This window comes from Lingula anatina, chromosome 5 (genome assembly GCF_051362555.1).
Source record: "Lingula anatina isolate TDL-2025a chromosome 5, LinAna3.0, whole genome shotgun sequence".
In the NCBI taxonomy this organism is placed as follows: Eukaryota; Metazoa; Brachiopoda; class Lingulata; order Lingulida; family Lingulidae; genus Lingula; species Lingula anatina.
Window position 1 is genome coordinate 22,591,672 of NC_141771.1, and position 13,400 is coordinate 22,605,071.

Sequence of the window (13,400 nt, forward strand, 5' to 3'; positions counted from 1 at the left end):
TTGCCTCTGTCTTTGATATATGTGTGCTCAGCGTTAAACCATAGGGTGTACAAGGACAACAACGGGCTTCTGTAAGACTCGCGTACCTGCTTATAATGGAAGACGGTGTGACAAGGTATACAAGACAGAAAATTAAAGTGCATTCCCAGAGATTTAGATCGATCCATCCGGATCGACCTAACTCCCTGGGGGTTCACGCTAAATTGCATTAGCCGAGCGCTCATGGTAGTTAATTATCCCCTTACAGCTTTTAGTAGGCGGGACAGACGCTGAAGCCGGCTAAGCTGACCGTAATCTAGTGAGACTCCCCACAGGGATAGATCGATCTAAAATCTGTGGGAATGGGGTCTCACACATGGTTTTCCTGGTTGTTTATTCTTTTTGTAAAACTACAGTCTTTTGTACAACAGTGTACGTGGTCAACATGTTCTATGTATTACTTTTGTATTGCTTTCAAAGATGACATTTCCGGCATATAGAGTTTCACTCTTTTTGCTTAAATATTATCTTCAGTATTCAGTGACTAAAATAAATAGTATCTATGCATATTTTATCCTACGGGTGACCTCATACTTGCGATATTGGTGTAAAAACTAAAAATCGATTTCTCAAAGTTCTCCTCCTGACCATCCACGATTACCGTTTTAGCGCCGCTTTAATGACACCATTTAGTTCCCCAAAACTCTGATAGCGACTTTCTCAAAAGTTTTAGTTCAGATTTTATCGTTGATAAAGCAAAATAATGCCTTTGTCTTATGAAAATATTAAATTAGGGTCTGAGAAGAATTTCATCAGCTGTGTTATGTTATAAGAATGATGTGATATTTTTTTCTTTTTTTTTTTCAGTCAGCTGATTAATATGGAGATTTTTACCTCCAATATTTCGATGTCTAGCTTACTGGAGGTAAAAACTCAATATTAAGCTGTTGACTGAAGAAAAAAATCACATCGTATTTAAATTAGGGGCTCATAACTCCATAACAAAACTATTTTAACCAAAACGGCGACAAGACATCGTATCCCAAAGAAACGTAGTCAAATCTGTCATTTTTTTGCGATCAAATCTCGTTAAGGATAAAATTACGCCTCATACCGACTGCTATCTCACCTCAAAATATAAAGATGTTAGATAGACTATTAAGCCTATGCTTATACATTGCAACAAGAAATATTAACACCGATATTTTATATTTTCGAGTGTTTTTTATTGTTTCCAAGCAGCACAAAGAAAGATGCATTATTGAATAATTAGATACAGGAAAAACCTCATATTCGGCATCTGGACGAAAATAAAGGGTAACAATACCCTTAAGGCTATTTCAAATTATCTCCATTTAAGTATTCTACTCTTTACATTATCAATATGCATTAAATCAAGTGCCAGGAGATATGGAACTCTCTTATTTATGGCTGTGACGCGGGAAAAGTCAACACATTGCGAACAGAAACTTTATTGTCGGGTTCTGAAAACACCGCCCCTCGTGCTTTACCAATCCCCCACGACGTTTCCTTGAGGACAGAGTCAATAACGCCGATACTTGAAAAGTATGTATTACTTTCATAGTGGATCTTCAGTATGGACTGGTTGAAGATATTGCGGCATGAAGGATTGCCGTAGTAGAAGTTGTTTTTACCCAGCCGGGTTTTACTCTTCTTCCCCATGCTGTCACAAAGGGGAATAACGTAATCGCCGTAGAAAATAGTGCTTCCCTTTGGTACAACCATGTTGAAGGTACCGCTGGCTTGATAATCGTCGTTCACCCTGACTATCCAGCCTGAAAGATTGATACACGTGATATCACAGACGGAGTTTGAGATCGGTGGTATACCACCAAGGCTATGAACAATGATAAAATAGTATTAATGTGACTTATTTTTCTTATTTCAATATTATATTTAAAGACCATCTCCACTGGATTATTCCGCATACCATATCTGACATAATTAATGGTTCAGAATATACAAAATAGCGGTGAAGACATCCATATTTTATACCATTTATTCAAAATTGAATTGGTCTCCACAGAGGTAAAGAAATGTCTAAATTGAAATAAAATTACCAAATGTCACCGAATTTAAACACAATTAGCATTAAGAGGCCCTCGGTAAAGGCCTCATGTCTAATAGCGTTTGGGTCTACTGCTCACTGCAATTATCTCTTGTAGGTGGCGCGATCAGCCTTAATCAAGGGTAACACTTCTGTTTTGTGTAATATTGGCCCATTCTTTCCAAACAACTTTGCGGAGTTGGTCCAGATTATAAGGGAGTTGGTTCTCCTCTGCATTGCACACTCCAATTCATGCCAAGGGTGCTCAGTAGGTTAATATCAGGGGCTTGAAGATGGTTGTTCCATCCAAAGAACATTGCTTTTCTGCAAGAAATAAGTCGCTAGACTAGAACTGTGAGCAAGTGTGCTGTCATGATGAAGCCTGGACTTAACGACGAAGTCAGCTCTTGCAGATTAGTGACATATCAGCTGAAAATTTACGTTCAGTGACCCCAGAGATAATGGAACCTAGTCGACAATCGCTGGAAGAAATCTGTTTTTGCTGAAGAATCAAGCTATTTCGTGTAGATATGATACCTGGTATTTTAATAGGTATTTTAATCTGTCAGGTTATCATTTGTAAAAAAAATATCATGGAATTGGGGTGGGGCAAACTTTTTGACCAATGTTTTAGTGCACATTGTCTTCACGGCCTCCATTGTGTTCACTTACCTACATTAGAAATCGGAGAGTTAAAGAATTCCACCTCATGTTGTCTGCTGGCCAATACCAGTCTGTACCTGGTAGTAGGGTCCGCTATGTACGTTCTGAACGTTAAGGAGCCGTCAGCGTTGGTTATAGCCTTGGTGCCGTCTATGTACACTTCATCCTCCGCAGCAGTGAAGTCAACACCGTATTTCGTCTGAAAGAAATGCAACGATGTTGAGACACAATAGGCGCTGACGTCTAAGCGTGTTAAATATCTGTGAAAATTGACATTGACAATGACCCTCATAAAATAACGATGTCAGCTTTTCAAGGTTTTATACCCTGAAATATATCGTTTCGTGACCTAGTTTTCTTTTGTTTGTTATCTGGGATATCCTAAGTGACTATGTATGTCTATTTGCTAATCAACATATTTATAACAGGCTGGGCTGCAATTGTACTATGGAGCTATTTTAACCTGTTGAAATATCTAAAAGCTTTTTGAAACATTGACTTACAATTCTTACTTGATTGTAGATAGAATCGGTTCGGTATAAAACTACAGGTAGATTTATCGAATTTGATGCGTTATTAACAAAGGTTTAATTTTTTTAACTATGATGTCAGAGATTTTGATAACATTTGAACCTATGTTAGTTGGTCTAGCTGACAACAGTCTATTGAAAATTGAATAAAATTCAATTAAGTTGTGATAAAGTATAAACGGACTGCTTTTAAGATACAAAAGCAAAAGAACCCGATACCTTCAGCCATTCGGTGGCCATTTTCCCCTCCTGAATGGCGTCAGATTCAGTTCTCCCTACCAGTTGATGATGAGCAAGAATCTCGCTGCGGTTTTGACGAAATCTATTTTCTGTTCTTCCGTCCATAATGTAGGTGAGTACATAGTCATAGCAGGGGGTGGCACTGTTGGAGCAGGTGTCACGGCGGTCATTGTGTATTGGTCCACGTCCAGCATTCACCATTGCCACGATGACGAGGAACGAGGCCACAATGAACACTTTGATGCTGCAAAGATTCACAAGATAATACTTTGAAATGACAGTGCCATGTTAGTATTGGAAAAGTGAGGTAGTTCCCTAAATACTTTGAATATAGCTGCATGCCCAACGGCGAAGAAACAGATCCGAGGATCAAATATGGCGACCCGCTAAAAATTTGCCGCAACAACCCCCAATACGTAACCGCGAGTATCACGCGACAAGTGAGGCCGTTGTAAGGGGAATGGAAGTCCGGGCTCCCATATGATTAGTACAGGTTAGGGTTAGTTAGGGGAGGTATATGGGACGAATGTCACCTGGAAAAAGTTATGACGAGCGGACTACGGTTCCTAGCGGACTTCCGCGTACTACCTATTGCGTACTACCCATCAATCATTTAAAAGCCAGCACCTGATTTTTCAAGCTAAGATTACAAAATGTGGGCAGGTTTGAAGTACACGGCAAAATCGTATTTCGCGTCAAATCACCAGGGCAACAAAAACATTAACAAGGGTATAACAGAAAACGGCAAAGATATGTATAACGAGTGTGACACGGTCAGTCTAACAGCTTGTTGTCAATGGCAGACACATCTCTTAGTGTCATACGTAACATATAATTCCATAGGAACAACTATTGCAAAAGTGCCTCAAAAGTACGTCAGAGGAATACAGAACTGCTATATAAGTATAACTACATTTATAAAGAAAAAAGAACGAAATATAGTTTTCAGAAATAGTCTGCTCCATGTATGATCGACTCTCTGGCCTTTTTGGTATCATGTCCTCGACTATCACCTATTAATCGCTTTTAAATAATTTCTCTTTTTTTCTTTTGCTTTCTCCTCGTTCCATCGCATGTCTCTAAACATCCCCTCCATTACCTATGAATCAAAGATATTATTTTAAGAATAAAAGTAGCTTTATGAGACTTCACAACGCGAATACATATTACCCGTTTTTTCTGGTTTAATTCCTATAGTTGCTCTGTAGCGGTGCTTACCTTACAACGCTGTCCATGTCGAGATGATGATCCGTTGATTACTTAGACAACAATGCATCAAGCGAGACATTTAGACCGAACATGCGTAACATATTGATCCTTACAAGGGCGGACACTGCTTCTAAGGCCCTGTTCTGAACCAGATGGTTGATGTCGATATGATGTCATATTGTAATATGTTACATAGCCAGATGGGAGACGTTGTCATTTTTTACTAAAACCTTAACGGTGTAGATGAGTGCAGATGAATGGCCATAGTTATTCCGTCTTCCAAAATATCATTGGCCAAAAAACGAATTTTCTTGGAGTAAACAACAATTTTCCCATACTTACCAACGGATAATGAATCCATTTTACATTCAAAGTTAGTCCCAGCTAGATTTTCCGTGGGGAAGTATTCAAGTGGGTCGGCCATATTTGACGCTTGGACAAGTTAAACCACTGTTCTGAATGCGACCTGAGACTCATGAAATATAACATGGTCCACTATTGATTTTGTTAAAATACATCGTCAGTTTAGGTATTCGTGTCACTTTCAGTATCTATATCAAAGTGCCAGGTGCGGATGACATCTGTACTATGTACCCTGAGTGTCAGAGCAACGTAAAAGCTAGCTTGTTAAATATACCTTGTGATGGAGTCGCTTTTACTAGCTCTGACGAACAGCGACAATCTGAGGGCGTTCTTCTTCAAAATTTTGCCTGGGGCGCTTCCATATTTGGTAGTCACACGTCACAGCTGTGTCCGCCTGGATTCATGTTTGGAAGTCATAAGTCTCGTATGTCACAGGTTTGGCCGCCTGGAGCTGCCTTTCCCGCCTTGCGCTGAAGTTATCTCGTGCAGACGAGACAAGAAGCAATTAAAGTGCCTGACGCGGAGTTAGAAGTTTGAATTGAAAATACCTTGCAGTCGAAGGTCAGTGCCACAATACAAGCAACATTCTACTTCAAAAACTGATTTTGGTGTAGCCATTATTGCAGCCCTTATAGTGGTATCGGGCATACAGTGTAGCTGCACGTGTATATCTCAGGACTAAATGTTCTTTGATAAGCAAAAAATACAAAAACATTGGATATATCTTTTCTTTTCGAAGAATATTATTTATTTTTTCACTTTACATCTTAAATACAGAAAATAAAATTAAATAAAGCAGAATTAAATCTGTTTTACGTTTCATTTGGGTCTGATGACATTAAACTGCAGTATCACTGCGGAGCAGTTCTATTTGATTGACGGAAGTGTAACATGGCCGCTGTTCGCTAGAGCCGGTATTGCTGATATGGGTTATATATGAATCAAGATCGAGCTGGCAATACCGGAATCTAGAAAAAACTTTTTTTCTTGTGATACGAGGTCGCCCTGGCCGCGTAGTCAAGAAGGCAGAACACTAACCCTGCAATGTTCTTTCCTGTGAACTTCTTTTTGCTAAAATGCATTCTTCAGGTCGAGAGAAGCGAAATTAGCTTGGTTGCTACTTCCGAGACATTGAGCAGTTTTCAATATGGACCTCAATTTATGAGGAAAATTAGAAAAAAAAAGACTAGATGTCGCAGGGAATACTTTAGAGGTTCTTTGAACGTTTAACCTATCAGAAGAGCACAGGAGGACCAATGAATACAGTTAACCGCGTACCACGTAGCAAAAAAAAAAAAAAATAAAAAAAAAATAAAAAAAAAAAATAATAATAATAAATAAATAAATTAAATTAAATTAAATTAAATTAAATAAAACAAAATAAAAAATGACCATCAAACATGTCGCAGAGTGATAAAAGCTGCATAATTAGTTCGTTTTATTTATTTATTTATTTATTTATTTATTTATTTATTTATTTATTTATTGCATATTTAGTTATATTAAAAGCATACCCCCCTTTAATATTTATGTTCATTATGATATTTTGTTAGCCATGATCCTAAGCTCTCAGAAACTGCTCATTTGACATTTATCAGATGGTGGCAGACGGTGCCATCTCCCGGGACCCATTTGCCCCCCCCCCCCCCCCCCCCCCCCCCACCTCCCCCACGAGCCCCATAGTAGAAGCCTGCTATGTTATATCTTGCAAGATTTTTTTAAATTATTTAATCTGGGTTGCAAAACTTAGAAAAGCTTATTAAGCTTGACTTTCTTTGACAGTTGAGACAATGATAATTTTTCAGAATTCAAGATGGCCGTCCATTTGTTATGTGAATAGCAAGAGCCATACGTTCAAATCAAAAATTGTATCCTACACTCCATTGTTCATCATTGCATGTTTATGTATACATACATGCAAACTGTGATCATTTATTACATTTCTGGAAGTTATTTTATATAATTGGGGGGGGGGGGATACAGACAGTGAACAGTCTGTATCTTTGGCGTTTTTTCCCTCCATCTTTGCTGAAACTTAAAATTATATCTTAAATTTGTAAAGTATTTACCATACACGAGAATAATTCATATGATAATATTTAACTATATGTATTCTGAATTCGTACTTTGTGTATTAATCGAGGTACAGATGTCAATAAAATGACATTTCCAACGAACAACTATTTCTGTTGTAATTTAAGAAATCACAAAATTGCTGACAGCAAACTAGCCTCAGAGACTCCTCTCAATTCATGCACACATAAATGAAAAAAAATCCAGTTTAGGGCTCCAAAACAACAATTATGTCGAAAAATATTGCCTCAAATTTTGAAAGACTGTCAGTATATAACCAAGAGTTGTAAGATGTTTGTTTATTGACTCCATTTAATTTAAAGTGAAAAAAGAGCAGTCATAGGATAAATTAGAAATGCTGTAATGTAATGATGTAATTTGAACCAAAAAATGGTCTTAATAAAAAGAACGAGGATTCTTAAAGCTGAGCTGTATTAAAAAGAGAACTTACAGTCAATCCTATCAATGATGTTCTTTTCTTAATATAACTGTACCTTAGTAATACACATTCTCATTAAATAAAAGAGTCAAATTATATACTATAGATTATCAGTTCAAAACGAAATTGTACTGTTTTTATTAACTTTTTGGACATGTTTTAGCGGTCATTTAAAATTCGGAATACCATGAACCCGACTCTCTGCTATTTTACATGATTATTTATTTAACATATGATAATATTATAATATATTTTATATTATTGACGGCCATCTTGAATTTTGAAAATTGATCAATGTTCCAGATGTAGCCACTGGCAAGAAAAAAATTGGTCTTTAAAGGCCCCCAAAAAATTCAATTAAAAAAAAATTACAGGGAATAACATAGGAGTTTTCGACTATGGGACCCATGGAAGTGTCAAACACACTTCTGGGGGCTGATGCCCTCAAGAACACGTTATTGAACTGTCAGATAAGCTTATTATGAAAAAACGAATTAATTTTCACCTTTTATCATTTTTTGCGACATGTTTTGATTGTCATTTTTTTTTAATAGTACGGGCTTAAGTGTATTCACTAGTCCTGCTATGCTCTTCTGATAAGACAAACGTTCAAAGAACCTCTAAATAAAGTATACCCGGTGACTTCTGTTTTTTTTTCTATTTTTCCTCATAAATTTTAATTAAAATTGTCTTAAAAGTGTGTATGTGTGTGTGTGTGCGTATGTTTCCGTGTGTGTTTGTACTTGCAGCTATGCATATGGTGTACTTTTAAATGTGTTTACTAAAGAGTGTACTTGTGAAACGAGTCTTTCCCTTTCATTTTGATATATATATATATGATCAGCGTACAAAACTCGTGGTCAAATCTGTCAATTTTCGTGATAAAATCTTGTTCAAGGATAAAATTACACCCATTACCGATTGGTATCTCTCCTAAAAATATAAAGGTGATAAATTGGCGAGAAAGGCTTTAAGTTAACTATACTTATACATTGCAAAGAGAAATATAAACGCCGATATTTTACATTTTCGAGAGTTTTTTTTATTGTTTCAAAGCAACAGAAAGATAGATGCACTTTTGAATAACAAAATACTGGAAAAACCTCATTCGCGGTATCTGGGTAAAATAAAGGGTTACAATACCCTTAAGGCTATTGCAAATTATTTCCATTTCAGTATTCTAATTATTACATTTTCAATATTTATTAAATCAAGTTCTAGGCCGGAAGATGTGGAACTCCCTTATTTATGGCTGTGACGCAGGAAAAGTTAACACATTGCGACCAGAGACTTTGTTGTCAGTTTCTATAAACAACACCCCTCGTGCCACGCCGATCCCCCACGACGTTTCCTTGACGACACAATCAATAACGCCAACACTTGAAAAGTATGTATTACTTTCGTAGTGAATCTTCAGTGTTGACTGGTTGAAGATATTGCGGCATGGAGGACTGCCGTAGTAGAAGTTGTTTTTACTCAGTCGGGTTTTGCTCTTCTTTCCAGTGCTATCACAAAGGGGAATGATGTAATCACCGTAGAAAATAGTGCTTCCCTTTGGTAAAACCATGTTGAAGGTACCACTGGCTTGATAGTCGTTGTTCACCATGACTATCCAGCCTGAAAGATTAATACACATGCTATCACTGACGTTTGAGGGCAATACAAATCTCGCGGGATTTGGCATTCCATTTCCACTATTTCTATGTACAGAGGTAGTTTTCAAACGCGTGCAGAGTACCAATAAGCTGTCCACAATGCTAAATGTACAATCTAGATATGTGTGTGGAGCAAACTTGTGTGCTTCTGCCTGCCTGTCTGTCTGCCTGTACATTGTTGGATGCACATTTGTTTGTATGTGTAGTATATGTGTGATTTACGATCAACACAAATAAAAAGTTTATCATCTGTTATTCATGTTCATGGTCATAACGGGCTCCATTGTGTTCACTTACCTACATTCGATATCGGAGCGTTAAAGAATTCCACCTCATGTTGTTTGCTGGCCGACACTAGCCGGGCTCTGACAGCAGGGTCCGCAATGAACGTTCTGAAAGTTAAGGAGCCGTCAGGGCTTGTAACAGCCTTGGTGCCATCTATGTACACGTCATCCTTCACATCAGTAAAGTCAATACCGTATTTTGTCTGAAAAAATGTAACGACGTTGAGACAAAATAGGCGCTGATAAGTAAGCGTGTTAAATAACTTTGAAAGTTGACATTGGCAATGACCCTAGCTGATATAACAACGATGTTAGCTTTTTAAGTCCACAACCCTGCAATATATCGTTTTGTGACCTAGTTTTCTTTCGTTTATTATTAATTTTATAATTAGTGGATTGCAACTGAAATATCCTAAGTGGCTATATATACATGTATTTGCTAATCGATATACTGAAAAGAGATGGGACTGCGATTGTACTACGGTGCCATTTAAACCTTTGAGGTATCTAAAAGCGTTTTAAAACATTGACCAATAATTCTTATTTGAAACTAAATGGAAATCTGATCGGTATAAAACTGCAAGTAGAGTTGCCGAAATTGGTGTCGTTATGAACAAAGGTTTAATTTTTTTAACTATGATGCCAGAGATTTTGATAACATTTAAACATATGTCAGTCGGTCTTGTTTACAACAGTCTACTGAAAATTGTAGTAATTTCAATTAAGTTGTGATAAAATAAAAACGGACTGCTTTAAAGAAAATCAGTCGGAACAAAAACGAAAGCACTCCATACCTTCAGCCAGGCGGTCGCCATTTTCCCTTCCTGAATGGCGTCTGCTTCAGACCTTCCAGCCAAGCGATGGATAGCCAGAATCTCGCTGCGGTTTTGGCGAAATAAATTTTCTGTTCTTCCGTCAATAATGTAGGTGAGGACATAGTCATAGCATGGGGTGGCGCTGTTGGAGCAGGTGTCACGGCGGTCGTTGAGCATTGGTCCACGTCCAGCATTCACCATTGCCACGATGCCGAGGAAGGAGGCCACAAAGAACACTCTGATGTGCAAAGAGTGAAAGATAATACGTTAAAATGACAGTGCCATGTTTGTATCGGAACAGTGAGATGGTTCCTTCAATATCTTGAACATAGGTTCATTCACGACAGCGGAGTGACAGATCTGTGGATCAAATATGGCGACCCACTTAAAAGCTTGTCGCCTTAACCTCTAATAAATTCCCCGCGGGGTCTATGCAACAAACATTTAAGTGGGTCAGGCATATTTGACCTGCGGAGCTGTAAGTCCTCTGCTGTGAATCACGTACTACCCATCCATCATTTAAAGGACGTCGCACACGTTATTGTTCAAGCTGAACAAAAAATGTGAGCAGGTTTGAAGTACATAGCAAAATCGTTTTTAGCGTCCAACACCAGTTTGAGAAGCACAATACAAGGCTATAATAAACAAACGACATTTAATAACGAGTGTGACACGGTTGGTCTAACAACTTGTGTTCAATGGCAGACACATCTCTTAGCATCATAAATTATCAAAAGGAAGAGGCATTGTTACACATTATTCCGTAGAAACAGCTATTGCTAAAGTAACATAGAGAAAGACAGAATTGGACGCCTCGCGTTGCTGTATATGTGTATCTATATGTATTGGTATCATGTCTTCGACTATCACCTATTTCGGCGATTATGAATCGCTTTTATATGATTTTTTTTCTTATGCTTTCTTCACATTGCATCGCATTTCTCTAAGCAAGATTTAGTTTAAAGCCATCTATTACATATGAATCAAATATATTCTCAAGTACAGTTTAGCAGACTTCACAAGGCGAAGAAATATAACTCGCTTTTGTTGTTCAATTTCTAGTTGCTCTGTAGCGGTGCTTACCTTACAACGCTTTCCATTTCGTGAAGGTGATGCATCGATTACTTAGACAATATTGCATCTGACGACACATTTATATAGACCGAGCAGGCGTAACATATGATCATAATAGGAGCGCGAACATCTTCCAAGGCCTTGCCCCGAACCAGATGGTTGTTTTTCCACATTGTGTAATATTGCACCTAATATGTTGCACAAACAGATGGGAGATGTTGTCATTTTTTACTAATATCTCAACAGTGTAGATAAGTGCAGATGAATGGCCATAGTTCTTCGGTCTTCCAAAAAATCGTTTACTATTTAGAGACATTAGGTTGAAGATGAAACGACAATTAATTGATTTAAGAATTATATATCAGTTGCCGGGCATGAAAATGACTGGATGCTTGTATTTCACACTTTGTAGAAAATTGAGGAGTTTTATTTTCTATACACATATTCACATACGCATTCTTGATAAATAAAACGTGACTTCATCGGTATAAACGGTTGTTTACAGGCCATTATTTGGGAAAAATAATGAAGATAGTCAATAAGGCTGTTTCAATAGAAATCGACAAACATAGTTCACAGTTTTGTGACAGCTCAAACTTTCAAAATTAAGTTTTTTTTTTTATTTTATTTTATATTTTTGCAATGTGAAGTTGTAACTATGTATAGCGTGCTAATTATGTTTTGTTTTGTAAGATAAGATTAGTTAATGCTTCACCCTTGCCGCCTAAAGCAAAACCTCACGGATTCTCGCCTTTAGTAGTCTCGCCAGGCAAGTGCCCACAGTCTCGTTTTGGGTTTTCTAGAATGATTTCCACAACAATTGCATTAATGGGACTATTATCAGATTTATATAGACAACCATACCGTGCAATAGAAGCGTAATTCATAGACCGAAAAATTGTGGAAGGCGACCACCTGTCAGATTATTGCGCGAGAAGATCAACTTAGTTTTATCAGGAACAAGGAATTTGACAGCGGGAATGAAGCTGATATGGTAACCCAGAACTGTTGTTTGTCTGTACTTGACTGGCGAACGTTTTACCGACACTGACACATTTATCAATGGTCGCAGAAACACATTTTATTACCCCCCCCCCCCTTTGGAGTGGTGACCAAATTTGAAACCAGAAAGTGTATTATGAAAAATAAGGTGCTTTATTTGATCATGGACACGTATTCAGTAGCACTAAAATAACACTATAATTAAGTGTTTGTCATAAATGTAAAATAGCAAAGTTGAAAGTAAAATAGCAAAGTCGAAAATGAAGATGGATTACATAAACAAGTATAACACAAAGAACACGTATACAGGGTTGTCTAGTTCTGATATGTGCCATCGCCCCCAACACTGTAAATACAGAATCAACATTTGTCGTCATAGGCTTACATGTCACCATTAGGAGAACGCAACTCAGAAAATATAAGGTGGTCTAGCATTGATTTTGTTTAAATACCCAGCATTCATCAGCTTTGGTATTCATGTCACTCTAAGTTCCTATATATCAAAGTGTCAGGTGTTGTTAGGCTAGCTCACGAAGACAGCTGTACTATGGCGCTGTAGCTGGAAATGTTAACACATTCCTTGTGCTGTACAGGTTGTCAGGTTCCATAAACGACGCTCCACGTGCTACGCCGACCCCCCATGACGTCTCCTTGACGATACAGTCGATAACGATGACGCCATCAACGGTAAGCATGTACGTTGAACTTTCGTAATGGATCTTGAGTGTGGACTGGTTGAAGAGATTTCGACAGTTGCGCCCTTTGCCTTTTGGTTTCTTTCTCCTTGTTTCTGTCTGATCACAAAGGGGAATGATGTAATCACCGTAGACGATCATTGCCCCCTGAGGTAGCGCACTGTTAAACGTTCCGCTGGCAGAGTAGTCTTCGTTCACTATGACGGCCCAGCCTGGAAGTTGGATGTACATGTTCGTGACATTTTCAAAATGCAGACTTTAAGATCTATCCAAAAGACTTTTTAATTGTAAAATAAATAAATGTATATTGA

General features: G+C 37.8%; 2 protein-coding genes across 6 annotated transcripts in view; both read right to left on the minus strand.

Annotated features, from left to right (window-relative positions):
* Positions 1 to 13,400, minus strand: part of LOC106153787 (uncharacterized) — a 211,452-nt gene that overhangs the window by 3,748 nt on the left and 194,304 nt on the right. The window contains exon 4 of one of the 5 annotated variants that reach the window (XM_087013115.1): positions 12,529 to 13,301. The exons of the other annotated variants lie outside the window; for them this stretch is intronic. Within the exon in view, the coding sequence (XP_086869241.1) occupies positions 12,940 to 13,301 (362 nt within the window). The 3' untranslated portion in view covers positions 12,529 to 12,939. Of the gene's footprint in view, positions 1 to 12,528; positions 13,302 to 13,400 lie in introns of those variants that run through there. 5 annotated transcript variants of the gene reach the window in all.
* LOC106161794 (uncharacterized) lies at positions 8,584 to 11,451 on the minus strand. Its single transcript, XM_087013121.1, has 4 exons — positions 11,402 to 11,451; positions 10,298 to 10,556; positions 9,517 to 9,706; positions 8,584 to 9,181 (listed from the first exon to the last, which is right to left on the minus strand). The coding sequence occupies exons 1-4, from the start codon at positions 11,434 to 11,436 to the stop codon at positions 8,811 to 8,813; spliced, it is 855 nt and encodes a 284-aa protein (XP_086869247.1). The 5' UTR covers positions 11,437 to 11,451; the 3' UTR covers positions 8,584 to 8,810.

Excerpts from the sequence above, each read along its gene's own strand:
- LOC106161794 (XM_087013121.1), bottom strand. The coding sequence starts at position 11,436 with ATGCATCACCTTCACGAAATGGAAAGCGTTGTAAG. Across the intron at positions 9,707-10,297 it reads TGGCGACCGCCTGGCTGAAG|ACAAAATACGGTATTGACTT; the intron begins GTATGGAGTGCT and ends ACATTTTTTCAG. Across the intron at positions 9,182-9,516 it reads CGCTCCGATATCGAATGTAG|GCTGGATAGTCATGGTGAAC; the intron begins GTAAGTGAACAC and ends TTAATCTTTCAG.